The sequence below is a fragment of the Pinus tabuliformis genome, chromosome Q (genome assembly GCF_031772625.1).
Source record: "Pinus tabuliformis cultivar Carrire ecotype Pingquan chromosome Q, CPIR1, whole genome shotgun sequence".
Lineage (NCBI taxonomy): Eukaryota > Viridiplantae > Streptophyta > Pinopsida > Pinales > Pinaceae > Pinus > Pinus tabuliformis.
This window is the reverse complement of record NC_142296.1, coordinates 1,141,634,176-1,141,652,033: the sequence shown is the minus strand read 5'-3', so window position 1 is coordinate 1,141,652,033 and position 17,858 is coordinate 1,141,634,176. Positions and strand designations below refer to the sequence as shown.

The 17,858-nt window shown below is 39.3% G+C and overlaps 1 protein-coding gene across 6 annotated transcripts in view; it reads right to left on the bottom strand.

Annotated features, from left to right (window-relative positions):
- The window catches only part of DET1 (light-mediated development protein 1 / deetiolated1 (DET1)), a 362,730-nt gene that overhangs the window by 264,546 nt on the left and 80,326 nt on the right, over positions 1–17,858 (bottom strand). For 5 of the 6 annotated variants that reach the window (XM_089385889.1, XM_089385891.1, XM_089385890.1 and 2 more), the window contains 2 exons: positions 6,559–6,986; positions 6,093–6,321 (listed from right to left, as the gene is read on the bottom strand). In XM_089385889.1, coding sequence (XP_089242015.1) covers positions 6,093–6,321; positions 6,559–6,986 — 657 coding nt within the window. The remainder of the gene's footprint in view (positions 1–6,092; positions 6,322–6,558; positions 6,987–17,858) is intronic. The other variant, XM_089385892.1, reaches the window with a different exon arrangement.

Genomic DNA, 17,858 nt, shown 5'->3' with positions numbered 1-17,858 from the left:
GGAAGTCTAGAACTTCACATCTCTGAAATTTCGGTGAACTGAGACAACAGAGGAATTCAAATCATCTATGTTTCGGTAGAGGCTATAGTTGGAAGTGAAACATCTCTGGATTCGGATATGAGAAACAGAACTCGGTCTATGAGACAGAGGAAGAGTTTTGGTGTCTAAAGGAATTCGGATATCTCTACAGTTTGTATTTCAGTAGCAGCGAAGAAGATGAGATAGTTCGTAGGGTACCACAGTCATACATTTCGGTACTATGAAGGCCATGACAGCGAGAAGAAGATCTTGAAGGCAGTGATGAGAAGATCTTGAAGACAATGATGCATAAAAGGTTGAAGCGAAGGAAGGATCACGAAGAAGAAAAGACAGTCAAGAGAAGCAGTGTCTTGGTCTTGGAGTGGCTAATAGTTCAAAGGTGTTGGTCTTGGTATTCGTCAATTGGAATCTCTAGAAGAAGAATTTGTGTCGGTTTTCCTCTCAAAGAGTGAGAAGTTTTGACCTTGGTTCATAGCCTACATGCTATGTCTCTTGTCTATTTATGTTCTTGCATTGGTTACTATTTGATGAAAAAGAACACTAAGAATCTAACGTAAAGAAGATCCTAATCTAATCAAGTAAAAAGCATTCATAAACAGTCACCAAAGAAGAGAAATCAACTAATTCTAATGCCCTAGATTTCTCAACAATCTCCAATGCCTTGCATGAACTCGAAATTCTAACACTTGGATCTCCTTCATCTTTTCGTGCTAATCACTTTTGGCATAATTCATGCAAGATTTTGCCCAACGCTTTGCCTAAAAATCCACATGAAATATTTCCCTATCCTACTAACCAAGTTTGACCAAGCGATAACCTTTCACCAGATGGTCTAATCGAAAAATTTCCACATGACATGGAATCCTCTAGTCCTACTCTACAATCTGAGACTTAGTTGACTTTTTTACCAGCTAGACCATTTTGCGTTGGCATAAATTACCTCGAAAAATGTGAAAGTTGTCACAAGAGACTGCTATGTTGTGAAAGTTGTCATGAGTAATACTACACCAAGACCAAGTTCACCAATAGAGTCTATGAACACTAACCAAGGTTCTCCAATCTAATTAGGGATGAGATTGCCTAGGTGAGGCTTTCAAGGGACAAGACATGGTTTGACCAAAACAAAATGGATACAAACTCAAACTAACAAAACACAGATCTAGGAGACCTAATACAGGGCCTCACATGCTTTTTACATAGCTTTAACTTGTGACATTGGGCTTACAATGGTGGTGAATTATGCACTGAAAAAATCTATGTACCCTCACTAACAGAGAGGTAACAAGTCCCATATGTATACCTAAGTGGGAGTGCCCTTTCATAAAGAGGCATGCCCCTTAGTTAAGACATGTCCTTTCATCAAGATGTGTTCCTTCACTAATTATTATTATTTGTATCTATATATTTAAATTTGTTACAAAGGAGAAGTAACCCAAGATAATGAATCTAAATATATATATATATATATCCTAGATGAGATATACATTTCTTTTCATTTGAGACAACTTTGTCTTAGTGAATATTTTCTAGGTTTAGCCCCCAAGGGGCAACTCAATTGGTTGTCATTGTGATAATGAAGTGTTATGTACCATGAGATTTGAGGTTCAAATCCCCCTGACTTACCCATGTCTTCGGAAGGGGCATATGTAGGCACCTAGAGCTATAGTGGTAGCAATTGCAATTGACCCCGTGTCATGCAAGTACGAGATTAACCTAGTTGTTGATTCCTCTAGTTACAAAAAAATAATTCTAGGTTTCCATCATTTGAAATATAGCAATTTGTTCTCATTTTACTTGAGATTGCTCCAAGTGCAAAAATGATAAGTTGCAAACTTAATATAGGTACAAAATTGATTAGGACATCAAATGATTGAGGAAAAGATTGTTAGGTGCTAAGAAGAGTGAGTACTATTAACGCTCTACATATGCTTTATGAATTTTCCCTTAGTTCTCCTCCACAACTAGTAAAAGTTGGTCTCCAACTTTGATTGTACCAGCAAAATTATGGAAAGCTAGTACAAACATCGGAAAGATTGTCCAAAGGAGAACAAGTCTAAGGATTCCTATATTTGAAAAAAGGGTTTCAATTTTTCAAAAAATAGCGAAACAAAGCCTCTAGGCTTGATTTTGAACCAAAAAATCGTTGATGAAGTCCAAAATGCATTAGAACTCCCAGAAAGTATCTCTTAATGAAACTTTGTCTAACAATTTCTTATATAGAGTTAGACACTTCTGCATATCCAATACAATCTCAGAGAAGGTTTGTGGAAAGAATTGAATTGAGGAATCTTTGAAGAATTTGTACAAGGATGAATCACAAGACCTTTTTAAGTATGACGAAAAAGTCACGGGAGTAAATCAAAATAAAAGAAACTCTAAAACAAAATCAAATGGGCATTGAGACCCACATTAACCTCATGAACTTGTGGAAACCCTAAGGAACTTAATGGTAGAAGTCAAAGTTGTCGAGTAAATTTTGAGAGGCTAATTAAATCTCAAGCGAGACAAAACCAAACAAATGTCCAGTTGATCCAAAGCTTGACAAAAATACAAAGGAAATTACATCCTCGACATGGTTCTTGTTGAACCCTAAAAATGCACAATTCATTTTCTATGTTTTAAACCACTCATTAGTCAATTTTCTTATGAAAACTCCAAAGGTTAGCAAGTAGTGAATAGAGGTGTGAACCCTTTGGAGATTAGTGACATCGGTCTGTTATAAGCAAAATCTTGGAAGACACTTTTGGTAGGATCTTAGCCTAGGTATGTTTGCATTCACTTTGCGTGGTTAGGTCAATGCCACGAGGGTTGGCACTTGGGGTTGTTGGGAGTGTCATATTCGCATGACATTTAACACCATTCCAAGGCTTTGTTTTTTTCAAAGGATGAGTCAACAAATGTAATATATGATGAATGGAACAAAACGTGAAAGATGAGGGTGACAATTGACATAAAACCCTTTCATGTGACAAATCAAGACCCTTTCACATATTTGGGGGTATATCTCACATTTCGGAGGAATGCTTGGCTATAGAAAGCTATTATATGGAAGATCACCAATTATGTAAGGCACTAGCTACAAACTTGGAGGAGTGCTATTATAGGAGCCTAAAAGAGAAGCCCTAACACCATTCACATGTCAAACAAGGCTCTTCTACATACTTGGAAGCACTTCTACATATTTGGAGGCATGTTTCCCCTTTGAGAACGTATTTTGGGATTAAAGGCATATTGTTCAACGCATTATCTACATATTTGGAGGGAAATGCCATGACACCAATGAACGGCCCTGTTGTTCTACAAACTAAAGACTGAATTAAGATCAACAAATAATGTACCGATATTTCTTATTGAAAATTTGTAGACTGTTAGAAAATTAGAAATGTAGTTGTTACCCCTCTCAAACCTCATCTATTAGCATCCTCTATTGATCATAAGCAGACTTGTATCATTCCAAATTATTTTATTGATGGTATTCTCTAATAGATGTGAGCAGTGTTGCGGGAAGCACCCCCCTCCCCCTCGATCCCGCTCCCAATCCGCGCTCTGAGAGGGAGCAACTCGGGAGCAGGTCGAGAGCGCACTCCTGAAATCGCTCCCAAAATGGGAGCGCGCTCCCTAAAAAAAATTTTGCTCCCTGCCTTTTCGAGAGCGATTTCGGGACCATTTTGGCTTTTTTGCAAAAAAAATTTGTAGTAATGTTTGAAATGCAATTTTTTTTTAAAGAAACAAATAATTTTTGAGTGGGGCAGCTTAATGATCAAGTCTAGGCCCTAGTATTGATATGCTATTCATGGTAATGTTAAATTCTTAAAGCAAAAGTATCCTTTTACTTAAATTTTTAACATTACCATGAAATGACTCAGGATGTTTGAGAGTGGTTCCAGCCTCATTGGATTTCATATGGAGAAAGTAGAATTTTAGATTTCATTCAAAATCCCGCAAACTTATCAGATTTTCAGGATTTCAAGATTGGGGGATTGCAATGTTTCCATTGAATTTTGTCGTGTATTAGGGTATGGAACTCGTATTTAATCAAGAGCACCAATCCCTCTATGTACCTTGATGTTAGTGACATTGGTTGTCGAACTCCTCTATCATGACCCTCCTAAAAATGTACGCATCACTCAAGCAAAATCTTGACTTGACATGCTATGCTTGTTCTATCTTATGTTAATGCTTAGAGGGTGATATTAATGACAAATATCCCTATACAGATACAGAGGTAATGACAAAGATACCTCTGGATATTAATGCTTAGAGGGTGATATTAATGACAAAGATCCTGATTTTCCAACAAGACTATAAAATTAGACATTTCTAGTGGTGGCAAGAGGCCCAAGCATAAGAAATAGATAATAGATTTACTTCTCTTTTCTAGTTTCTAGTAGCTTCTATAACTATTGACTCTTTCATATTTACTATGATATTTTTTTAAACAATATATGACAATTTAAGTTTGAAGTTGGCAATTATAACTCATTAGTAATGAATTATGAAAATGATGCTTCATGAAAGTTGAAAGTTGTTTCATTTCATGTTATAACATTTCATTTCATGTTAGATATTATTTGTTGTAATGGTTACACTTAGCTTACAAGTACAGCTTTGGTGATCAATGATGATAAATGTTATATATTGAATTTTGAAAGCTTGAAACTTTAAGATTGATGAATCATGAGACTCAATATGTTGTATGTTACTATGTTACTAACTTGTGGACGTGGTTGATGAAGATTATAACTTCTAGATGATTGTTGTTGTATGGTTCAATCTATGTTTTTTATATCTAATTCATTATTCTACATGTTTTTGTTGACATATATGTATCATAATATAAAAAATAATATATATATATATATATATATATATATATAAAACGCTCCGGGATTCGCTCCCAAACCAGGAGCTTCTGAAAATGTCGCTCCCGCTCCCGCTCCCAAGTAACACTGGATGTGAGTTATTACTGAATTAAGGCTTCTGTGATCCATATCAAGTTTTTGAACATGTTTTTCGGTGATAATCACACCAAAGGCCCCAGTTTGTTTTTCCAGCATGCAGTCAGGACTCAGAAGTACAAATACCGTTGTGCTATACATGACTAGAAGCACTTGTGTTGAGTCCTGCCGTATTAGTATTATTTAGTATTGAACAACCATCTATATTAATACTTTACTGCTTAACTATTTCTTTAGATTCAAAGCTGGACTTGGCCTGTGCACAAACAAGGCAGAACTAATAGCTCTTAAACTGGTTTTAGTACTGGCTGTTCAGATATGGGTTCAAAAACTTCAAGTGATGGGGGATTCTCAAGTGGTCATAAAATGGTTGAGAGGGGAATCCACTTTGAGAAGTTTTCTACTCTACCCTGTCTATGAAAAAATTCTGAATTTCAAATCCATCATTGGTAAACTCTCTTTCATACATATCTACAGAAAGAGAAATACTAAAGCTGATTCCTTATGTACATATGGTTTGCAGTTAATTCCAGGTACTTGGCATCTGTGAGAGCATTAAGATGGTCGAGTACTTGAACACAATCCAGTCCCTTTCCTTTACCAGATTATGCCCCGGGACTATTCTTTTGCTCATTTTGTTTATACCTATGGCTGGAATACCCTAGAGAGTGCTTGATGACTGGTTTTCTTTTTTTTTCTAGGAGTACGAGGAAGATTGTAATCAGTCAGGACTGTATGTAGGCCAGATTGGGATATTATTTTGAACTCTATTGGTTTTAGTTTTAGAAAATCATAGACAGAATCCCTTTGAAGTTTCTTTGTGAGGTTTTCCATGGTTGATTGTACTGAGCCTAAGGCAGATTCAATGGATCCTTACACACTCTGAACATTTGAATAACAATATGGTGTCTACAGAATGTAATTTTTTTTTCAGCAATGAAATTAAAAAAAATCAAGGAAAAAAGAAACTTTACTGATTAATTCTGCTTTGCATCTTCATGCTATATGACAACAATGACAACCAATGCTTCCACCAAGATTTTCCGGACATTTTAACCATCCATAAGATATGGTTTAACAAATTGTATTTCTTGCCTGAACCTGAGAGTTGAGAATAAGCTCATCATCTTCTCTACAATATGTTCCAATTGCTCGCACATCCACAAAAGCCCCAGTCTCTCGAATTTGTAGAATATGAATTTTCTGGTAACGAATAGACATAATTGACAATAAATCATCATATAGGAAGACTCCCATGTTGTGACCCAAATGAATGAAGTCATTGGGGAATATCCGTTTATCCATGACTTCTCCATCTGACAACCTGCAAAGCACACATAGAAAGCGGGTCAGTGCACCTTTCCAGGATAAGAACACAGCCCCAACTATTGTATCATCTAATTAACCATAGTCTGCTTTACTATTTTATCTTGGATGTGTTTGCGAGAATATAGTGTCAACAATAAGTACTAATTTCAAATGTACCTTACAATAGCCATCATAATGACTCCCCAGAAAGAGTGTATAAATTCTACAACTCTTGGGGATATCAAGAACGAACCTGACAAGAAAAAAGGTTATTTTTTCTGCTGAAGGAACTCCTTGAATGGCTCCCTCAGAAACTGGTGCATCCTGGTCTGGTGCAGTTGATGTAGCGACTATACCAAACTGGTTGTTTTCAGTGTACAGAAAGAAGTCTTTGCAGATAAACTCAGTACCAGAAGTAAGGGGTAGAGAGTATAGATGGCAAAAGTAGCTGTCAAAGTTCTTTGCCTTTGGAGGAAGATCATTATAGTTACAATCTTCACCCTTGCAACCAAAACTTAGCCAGCGGTGCCTGTAAACAATCAAATCCTGGTAGCTCCTGCTGAAACATATAAGATACTGACCATCGCTTGTAAACTTCTTAATTGAGTGGTCTGGAGATTCAACATCATAGATTGTGCTGCTTGGAACCAGGTTTTCATAAAATTGTCTTACCCTGTGGATCTGCCAGTCAATGCAACAATGTTCAAAATTAAAAGACACTGAAAAAGGAAGCAAGTAAGCAAGCTGATTATATTTTTTAAAACATTAATATGTCTCCTAGAGAAAAAGGCCAGTAAGAGGAGAATTGCCATATGAAGATGTACAAAGGTAATTTAATTAATCAAATGACAAATAAACATCATTCTAAAGGACATATGCTACACAGGTGAATAGAACAATATAAAAGGATAATCTAAATTAGGTCATTCCAAAAATCTAAAAACTACTTAATTGATTCAATCATTTCCCAATAGATTTTCTTTAAAGACCACAAAATGAATCTAAATAAGATAAAGCATCAAACAATGCATCCATGGTAATCTACTTCCAAAGAGAAATGGATCTTCAGTGAGTAAAAAGGCAGCTCACATAACACAAACTTTAATAAGAGGAGCGATGAACAGATTCTCATATCCTAAACAACCTATATTTCAAGACTGGCATTGTCAACTCTGTATCTATCCGAAATCCTCAAAATCAAAATTATAACAGTCTGAAGTTTGAACAATATCCCCTTACTATAAACTACATCTGCCAACGTCAAGGGATTCACATATGATGCATTGAGTATCCTAACCATCAAAACCTAAAGCAAAGGAGGCATCAATGCTACATCTAACATGCCAAGGAGCCTATGTCCACATATCACTTCATTCTAAACTTCAAAGGAGACAGAACTCTGAAATAAGTTTCGTCATTGAGAAATATTGAAAAAATTTGAACATAAGAGACCACAAGATAAGTTCCCTTGTCATGGAAGATGAAAAGGAAAATTATATCATGGTCCTCCTCATATCTCCTTATCTTGTAAATCTTAGAAACACCAAGATTCCTCCTTGCGTATAAATTGGTCATAAAGGTTCTTATCAGGCTAGTACATATATTTCACTATAAAGCATGACGACCACTAAGAGGAGATTCTCTAACAGCGGCCAATGTAACATTATTCCAAATAATTGATGAAATATATTCTCATATATACTCTAGATAGATCAGAACATGTTTATGTACATCGCAGATCTTGTTAACTTCATATTAACCTCACATAGACCATCATAGTACAAATATGAATATCAGACTGTAGCAACCTCTTTCATATATGTTAAAATTGGCAACTAGGGCCAAACTCCATGTGGGTTATCTTATTTATGGCAGCTGATATTTTTCATGGACTCCTCTCATCGAGAAGTGTAGGATTGATCTAAAGATCATCCGATTCCGTTAAGTATTCATGGAGTTATGAATTTATTTGTGTTACAAGACAATTTGTCAAGGTCGGCCAGCGACCAAATAAACCCCACATGTGCTCAACGTTTTAGTATAAAAGGAGATGACTTGAGAGTCATTTCACACACACTTCTCTCTTGATTTCTCTCTACTCGCTTTGGGTTTTAGTGGAAGAGAAATCTAGGAGAGGAAGCCCTAATGGAGATCAGGTCTCAGCCATGGAAGGAACCTCTACGCTGCCCGAGCACTGACCTAAAGAAGCCCTAAACGTAGTTCTAAAGAAGCCCTAAACATAGTCCTAAGGAAGCCCTAGCTGCAGTCATAAAAATGCCCTAGACGCAATCCAATCAAATGCAATGCATACCTTGGAGAGCAGCTCATTGGAAAGGAGAAGAAGTTTGTTTTGGGCCGCAACAAAGGAGGCAAGACCAACAAAGAATTCAGGGACTGATTCAGGGGTCCGAAGTGCTGGAGAAGGGGCCGAGTTCCCTTGTCGTCATAAGGATTGTTTTAGGGTCGTTTGGAGGAGTGCAGGCTCTTGGGAGGGCTGCCGCAGTTAAGAAGAGGCTTGATGTAGCAAGCCGCAGCAAAAAGAGGTAGGCCAAAGTTGTTGATGAGGGCTAGACTGCCCAGAAATTGCAGCGTAGGATCTCCTCCCCTCTTAGAAGGGCAGCTGCAGTGAAGGAGGACACTTCTGCGCAGATTGAAGGGTTGTTAGGGACTATGTTTGAGTACCCTAACCAGTCCAAGATTGCAGCAGTGAAAGGACCCTAGAACAGTGAGCTGAAGCATGCATTTTAGGTACAGTTGCTACAGCAATACCACTGGGACAGCAGCAATACAATTAGGACAGCAGTGGCAAGTATGGAGCTGCAAGGGACAGCAGCATGGTGCTGCAAGGGACAGCATCATGGTAAAAAGACAGCAATGACATCGTGCAGTGGTAACACAATGGGACAGCAGCAACAGCAAGCACATGGTGGCAAGCATGGTGCTGCAAACACATTGGGACAGCTAGGCTATGATGGTTGGTGGAGCATGGTAAATGGGACAGCAAGGACAGTGCTTGGTGGAGCATGGTAAATGGGACAGCAAGCAATTATGGTGCAACAATGAGATGTAGCATGATGGGCACAGTGAGGTACACGATGAGGCAGCACTGGTGGGTGCAGCAAGACGATAAAGTATAGCAAGATGTTGCAGTACCGGAAGGTGCAGCAGTATGATGTGTGCAGCGTGGTAATGAGGTCCAGCATAGTGATGATGGGTGCAGCACGATGCAGCACAGTGAGGTGCAGCATGATGACAAGGTGCAGCACAATGCATGGTGATGGAGTCACCTAGGAGAATCAGTTGAAGCAGCATGTCTTCAACTGAGTTCAGCTACCTCATGTATCATCTACTTAGAGATGATCTATGCTCTTACTTAGATAAGTCAAAGTGTTGACTTCTGTTGTATATGTACTATCTCTCTCTCTCTCTCTGCTGAACTATTGAAGAACATATAAGAAGAATTGATCAAGGGTTTCCCCACATTTGGGTTTGTCCCTGGCTAGCGCCACATCTTGTGTCCTCTTGTCTTGGCTTGTCTTCTGTGATTTATGTTTATGTTTGATCTGCAGTTTACTTTAATGCTGATGTGATTGCTAATCTGGAAAAGATATTGGGCTAACTGTGAAAATTGAAATAAATTTCTCTTAGCATAAAACATACCTAAAATTAACAATTTATCATATTTTAGAATCTACTGAATAGTTGTTCTGTAACTTCCCTATGGGGCTTAGCCACATATCCTATCAAACAATAACAGCCTTTAATGCATTCTGTCACAGGCTTACAGCCATGCAAAAGAAAAGTAATGAAGAAACAGAGATGACAAATATTTTGATTAAAGAAAGGACAAATATTTTGATTACAGAAAGGACATGCTGATTAAAGGAAGGACAAATATTTTCATAACAAAAAGGAAAAAGAACAATGATTAGACATCAGAAGGAAAATTATCTACCAAAAAATGTAAGGAAAATATAATAAGATAAAATAGGAGATGAAATGTGATTATGATATACAGTATCTAGGAATATTTATACCTGTGAAGCGAAAAGGTCACAATGAGCAGTGGTGACTCTGTTTCTTATAGTTGATTAATTATGTGTACAAGCCATTCCCCAGAAATGGCCTTGTCCTCAAAGCAAAGAGAAGGGTATTTACTTTTAAATGCCTCACCTTCCCATAAAATGCCATCAACTGGTAAGTTCTTCCACTTGATGCAGTAATATGTTATCTGTCTAAAACACAAATATTTGGTACGTGCTGACAAAATGCCTTAAAGTTCTAAGATGAGTTTTCTCTCTTCATCAAGGAGAGTAACTCCATTTGTATTGGACAATGATTTCCTAATTCTGTGTTTGAGCAGGATATGTGGAAGACATCTTGGACTCGACTTTTGTCACAACAATTAACAGCAATTTTGAAAAAATCAAACTCGGGAACAACATTGTGGGGGCCAACAGTTCTGACAAGCCCAACAAAATTTCAGAATGACTCGACAAAAAATCAGCAGGCAGGGGGGAATAAGAAAAAAGTAGCTAGGAAAATAAATTGAAAAGAATGAAAAATCATCAATTTATTGGAGATTTGCTTTTATTTAGTCTATCAAGGCCCATAGAAACACAGTGCTGTCTATTCTTTCCTCCTTGCTTAAGGGATAACTTTTTGTATATTGAAGGTGTACAAAGACCCAATCAATTTTTTGAACCTCCCATTATAAGCGATGACAATTGGCTTGTCGTTTGATCCCCTTTTGATCGTTTGCTAGGTTTCCCTTTAATATGCATACAATCTTCTCAGACTCTTAAATAGCCTATGACAGTAGGAACTTCGATGTGACACTGTAAAAAGAACTGTGTTTATAGAGGATCATAAACATACAAGGCTTTAAAAGGAGTCATCTTAGCAGAAGTATGTTATCTTGAATTATGCCATCATTTTATTAAATGCAACCATTGAACCCACTTTTTTTTAACAATTTCAAAGCTATGTTGCAGGAAATGCTGGTCCTAAGGGCATTTCTAGGCTGAAACGAAACGGAAACACGGAAACGCGTTTAGTACAGCCTGGAAACGCGTTTCAGGCTGTACTGCCACATTTCATGTGGGGGGAACGTGACCCAGTACGACCTGAACCGCATTTCCAGGTCATATAGCCACGTTTCAGCAATAAAGTGACTTTCAGTTTTTTTAGATTTTTTGTTTCTTATTTTTTTGTTTTCGCTCCCTGCCAATTCAGGAGTGATAGAGGGAGCTATTGAAGATTGGAAACAAAATATTTTGAGTGGGGCAGCCTAATGTTCAAGCCTATGGCCCTAGTGTTGATATGCAGTTCATAGTAATGTTAAATTATTAAAGTAAAAGGATGAAAGTGAAGGAGAATGTCACTTTCATCCGTTTACTTAAATTTTAACATTACCATGAAATGACTCAGGATGTTTGAGAGTGGTTTCACCCTCATTGGATTTCACATGGAGAAAGTAGAATTTTAGATCTCACTCAAAATCCAGCAGACTTATCTGTTTTTCAAGATTGGGGTGATTGCAATGTTTCCATTGGATTTTGTCATGTACTAAGGTATGGAACTTGTACTTAATCAAGAGAACCAAGCCCTCTATGCAAGGGAGACTCCCAATAATCAAGATCACCTAGGGTACTAGGGTATGGAACTTGTATTTAATCAAGAGCACTAAGGTCGTTTGATTATCCAAGAGGAGACTCCCAATCAAGCACGAGACAAAAAATTAGAAATTTCTCGTGGCTGATTTTGAATGTTGCTATTTTCATTATGTGATCATCCATGAGTAAATGTGATATAAATTTAGAGACTTATAGTTTATGCATTGACATTGGACAATTTAATCATAATGTAATAAATTAGAATGTATCATGTATGCTTTACGATCGCACATATTTCTTAAATGTCCTAATATATATATATACTCGTTTCCCCGTATCGTGCAACTTAGTTTCAAAGCATCAGAAGCAAGCTTCAAAACAATTTTGTCACAAGTTTAATTTAGTCATTTGTTTGTGGATGATAATTTGAGCTCCTAGTAAGTGATATATCCACTTGTGGACATACTTCCTTGCATAAATTACTTCTTAAACTTAGGGTCTCAGTCACTTCCAATAACTTTTGGAAACTCATCCAACTTGCATACATTCTTGGTAAAAACATCCCTAATCTATGTAGTTGTATCGGCCTTGTTACCCACCCAAAGTGGGTGACCCCATAGGAGGCATTTTTCTTCTATCATCTCTTGCAACCAACAACTCTTGACAGCCATTAGTAGTCGATGATGATGTGCCATTTATATCTCTGCCACCTGCATCAATCATATGTTTCCTCGCCCATCTGGCAAGAGCACATGTTGGAAGGTGGGCTTCCATTCAAAAGGTACTTTATTCATTTTGCAATCAAGTGCTTATGCTTGTTTGTATTTGGGCTTTTGATATGGATTATGGGGTGACCTAGAAGGAGGGGTTTTGACCGTGATTTTGTTCCCTCACCTTAAATGGGGGGGTTAATCTTCGATCCTAGTCTAGTGGGACCTCCCCTAATGGCCCAATGGGTATAGGAGGGTCACTACTCAGGAAACCCTAATTGAGATAGCATAGTTCCATCTATCCCTATTCCATACTTACCACTTTCCATCTTACATTACAAGCCCCATGTTCCACCTCCCTTCTTTGGGTTCAACTAGCCATTGGTTCTCTAGGATTTGGCACCATACATCCTCATACCTAGGTAGGGCCCAAAACTTGGCCCTAGGAGGTTGATGCAGGTAAAAGAACATGAAAAAGCATATGATGGCCACAATAACAAACAATAGAAGATCAAAATGCAAAACATTGTTGAGACATACACATTAGCACATGGGAAAAAGCCTAGCGTGAGCTCTACCTCACTCATTATGGCCATCACCTGATTCCTGAGCACATGTTTCTCTTCATATTATGAGAAGGAACCCTCGTATGTCCCAACCCCTGGTGGGAAATGAGTTGCCTCACCATTAAGGGGGTAATCATTGTTATATATCATACAAAGTAAGCTCTAGCCCTTTTAGCTACGAGTAGTAATACAAAGAAAAAAATCAGGAAAAAGTAAAAGGCGCACAAGAAGGGTGGAAAAACAAAGGCCGAGTTGGTAACTCATGCATCCATGATTGCTCCCTCCCCTTTGTTTCATCTATACACTCAAGATGAGGAGCCCATCATCGTCAGTCCCTTTGACCATGGCACTTAGCCATGAAATCTTCTCCCCTTTGTTTCATCATTACTCACATGACACCTATCAATTGAAGGGTGGACCAAGGACATGTCACTTCCCCTTGGGGGCTGGAAACACCTAATATGGTGGTCTATTAGCCACTCCTACCTAGGGAGGTAACACCATTGTGAGCTCAAAGCCTTAATTTTGGAAGGGGAACCTTATTTGAAGTGTCAAGTTGCCCATTACTTTCGAGTTTGGTTCACTTAGATGCAAAAAATGATTAAATGTACCTAATGGTGTAGTTGCTAGCACTGGATATTGTGTAATTGTCAAGTGGTTCCACAGCCATGGCTTGGCCAACTTAACTGGGGTCCAAGCCTTTTAGAGGAACATATTGGCACCCACAAGTGGAGCGTTGAGATTCGTGGGTCTCCAAGCTTAAGCAAAGCCTCACACAGCCATGAGCACCTCCAACACCCGCAGTGTTCCAGCACTTTGCCCTACATCAATGACTTTTATAGGATGATGCACTTGGACCCAGCATGACCCCAACCATAAAACAAGTGCTTAAGGAGGAGAAGGCGCACCCAGGTCAATGTACATGGCTATACCCTCCTGTAAAAAATAAAAGAGATCAATCTCTTGAACCTGAAAGTAAGTGCACGCAACAAAAACAGGCATAAGGAATTGGAACGATTTTTGGGCTAGTTGCAGGAACGACAGGTCTGAAGATATTAATGGTAATCCAAGAACAAAAAGAACAGAGTGCAGAGGTAGCGTCATTAAGTGTGAAATATGGCCTGGAAACTCCAGGCGGAAAAGAGGATGCTACACAAGTGACTCCCAAGATTGATCAAGCACCTGAGTTAGAGGATAAGAGGCACACTGGTGATGAGATCAAACAATATATCTCTCTAGGTGAAAGGGATATGGTTCATGTTGACAGTGAAGAAGTATTGACTAGCCATGATTCTTTGGCAATGAGCATTGTTACATCAGATGACTCTGGAAAGACTACCCCTTGTAAGAAGTATGCATAGTAGTATCAAAAGAAGGTTGCAGATCTTAGTGCTTGTTGACCATGTACATGTCAATAGTCCAAGAAGCAAAGTACAAAGCAGTGGAATACAAATTTTGATTCCATATCATCATTGTAATCCCAAATCTCTGACCTTAACCTCACTAATCCTACAAGTTATCGTAAGTTGATGGGCTCGTTGATGTACTTGGCAAACACAAGACCTGATATATGTTTTGTTGTGAATGTTCTTAGTCAATTTCAGTTGGAGCCTCGTCATGACCATTGGATAGCTGCCACACATATTTTGAGATATCTACGTGAAACAATTCATCATTGCCTGAAGTGTATGATGGAAAGGAAGTTAAACTAATATGTTTTACCAACTCTGATTGGGGTGGCAATGAGACAGATGGAAGTACTACTAGTAGTTGTTTTAGTTTGGAATCCGCAATGATTTTGTGATAAGTAGAAAACAAGATCATGTTGCTTTAGTAGTGCAGAAGTTGAATATGTTGTTGCATGGGAAGTAGGAAAGGAAGCAGTTTGGTTAGGAAAACTCCTACCATATTTGTTTGGAGGACCACTAGATCCTACTGTGATAAATTCTGACAATCAAAGCAAAATCAAGATGTTTGAAGACCCCGTGTTTCATGCCAGGACAAAGTATATCAATAACAAGTACCACTACATTAGAAGTTTGGTGAAAGATGGGTCGTGAAGTTACAATATATTTCAACAAATGAACAGGTAGCTGACGTGTTGACAAAGTCTCTTCCAAATAAGAAGTTCGAATATTTTAGAAGCATGCTTGGATTGGTTGATATTACAAATTTAGTAAATAGGGAGAGATGAAGCATTTTGGGGCGACAAGATGCTTGGGAGGACATCTAGCTGGCTTGTGATGATGTCTAGATCTCGAAGTAGGGAGGGTGGCGTTGGTCTTGGAGCTCCGACCTTGGATACGCACCTAGATCCCTAGGTTGGTGTTAGAGCTAAAGCCTAATGGTACCTAGAGTGGCTAAATCTTGGTACACACCTCAGTCCCACCCGATTAGATTCCCTGGTCAGGTATCTAATCTGTAGCACTGCGTGTGTTGTGACTCTTCATAGATCATATCATTTTGAGATCTTCCATGTACCTATGTATATATGTAATTATGAATACCTCCCTAGTTAAGAGGGAGTGTTGAAGAATGTAACTAGTGTTAGTCTTCATAATTGTATTTGTCAAAAGAAAAGAAAGAGAAATTTTATTGTAAAAGAAAAACATTTGGGTTTCATGCTCTTTTATTTATTTTCTGGGTCAAAGCCTCCATTGAAGGCTTCCAAGTTTTGTCAAGAGTCAAGAATCATTATCATATTTGTTAGACCCTTCTTGGGCATTTGTATCATGTAAAGAAATTTATTTTTGAGTCAAAAGTGTCATTTGTCACCTCCTCACCAAGTCGGCCCTGTCCTAATGAACTCGACCTGAATTAGGGCTATTCAACCCAACAAAAACAGTATAAATAGAAGTGCAACTCAACCTATTGGACATCAATTCTCTCACAAGTTCGATCTACAACTCCAAGGCAAGAAAATAAGAGCGAAGAGCAAGGAGAAGGAAGAAAGAAGCTAGAAAAGACAAAAAAGAAGTTTTGGGCATCTCTCTCTCACACATGCGAAGTCTTCTAGGGTTTCTGGGCAAGTAGCTCGAGGCAAAAATTCTTAAGAGCTGCAGATCCAAAATTCTATAGCAGGGAGGCCGAAATTCTAGATTGAAGTTGTATTCATGAAATTCTGGAGCCATTGTTGTATTAATGAAATTCCACAACTTGTTCTACTTTAATTTGTATAGCATTACAAGATCTTTTATGCCCATAAATGAAGCAACCCTTATGGATCGAATAGGGTTCTCGAGCAGCTCTAGTGTGATGAATATGTGTGTTTTGTGTAGCACTTAATTCCAGTTTAAAATAAATAAATAAAATCTTCATAGAAACAAGCTTTGTCTCCTGCAGACCTCCCGCAAACCTCCCCGCAGACCTCCCCATGTCCTCCCTACAAACCTTCGTGACCTCCTGTGACCTCCCCGCAAACCTCCAGCAAACCTCCCGTGAACTTCCCGCAGGCTTCCCGTGACCTCCCAGCAGACCTCCCGTGACCTCCCGTAGCTCCCGTGACCTCCCGTCCTGGCTCCCGTGGCTCCCATGACCTCCCGTCCAGTTTCCCGTGGCTCCCATGACGCCCGTCCAAGCTCTCGTGGCTCCCGTGAGCTGCTCTCCCGTCCACACAGTTGTTCAACCCATCCACGCAGCTGCTCAACCTGCTGCCACGGAGCTGCTCGAGTCCCGTCGAGGCTCCACGTCAACCCGTCCACCACGTTGCTCGGCTCTTCCATGACTTGCTGCCACGGGGCTGCTCGACCTCCTCTGCAGACTTCCGTTGAGGCTCCACACCCCTACTCGACCCGTCCACGCTGCTGTCAGAGCTGCTGCTTGTTGGAACGGTTGAAGCTCCACACACAGCAATGTCAATTGCCACAACGCTGCTGTCGTCGCTGCCACAGTGGACATTCGCCACAACGCTACTGCCGTCTGCCGCCGTCGACCTTGGCCACACAGCCACCGTCTACATTTCGACCCTCTGAAATCTCAGCCTCCTAGAAACTTTCAGCCCTGGAAAAATCAGCTGCTCCAACCATGACAGAGCAGCAACACAACAAGGACCCCGAGGAAGCTGAAACGCCACCGTCCATAGATTTCAACAACAGAGGTCCACTGAAGTACTTACAACAGTGCCACAATAAAGGTGAGGATGTATACAGCCCCACCGATATTGCATTAGAAACAGATTTTGCTTTCTAGACATCCCAAATTAAACAAATTATGAGGAAAATGGAACACCTGGAGGCGGAAAATCGCGGGCTACGAGCCGACATCGACACTTTGTCAAACAGAGTTCTATCGGTAGAGGGAGAGAACGCATCTATCAGAAAAGCACTGCAGGAATACCGAGAACAAAGTGCAGGGCAAAATTCCGACGAAATTTTACAAGCGGAAATCAGAGATCTTAAAAACAAACAGGAGGAAATTAGATCCCAACAAATGTCCTTTAAACAAGAAACGGAGTCGCATATCAGCACATGGGCACAGGGGGTCAGAGGAAAGGACAAAGCCCCTTCGCTCATAGCGGTGGAGGAAGTAGTACAGGCAAAGCTCGTGGAGGAAGGAACCCAACGAGCAAGAGAATTGAATCTTAAGGTAAGAGGACTCCCTACACCTCCCCCCTCAGCGGACCCAATGGAACAGGGGAACAGGTTTCTATGCGACACTCTTGAC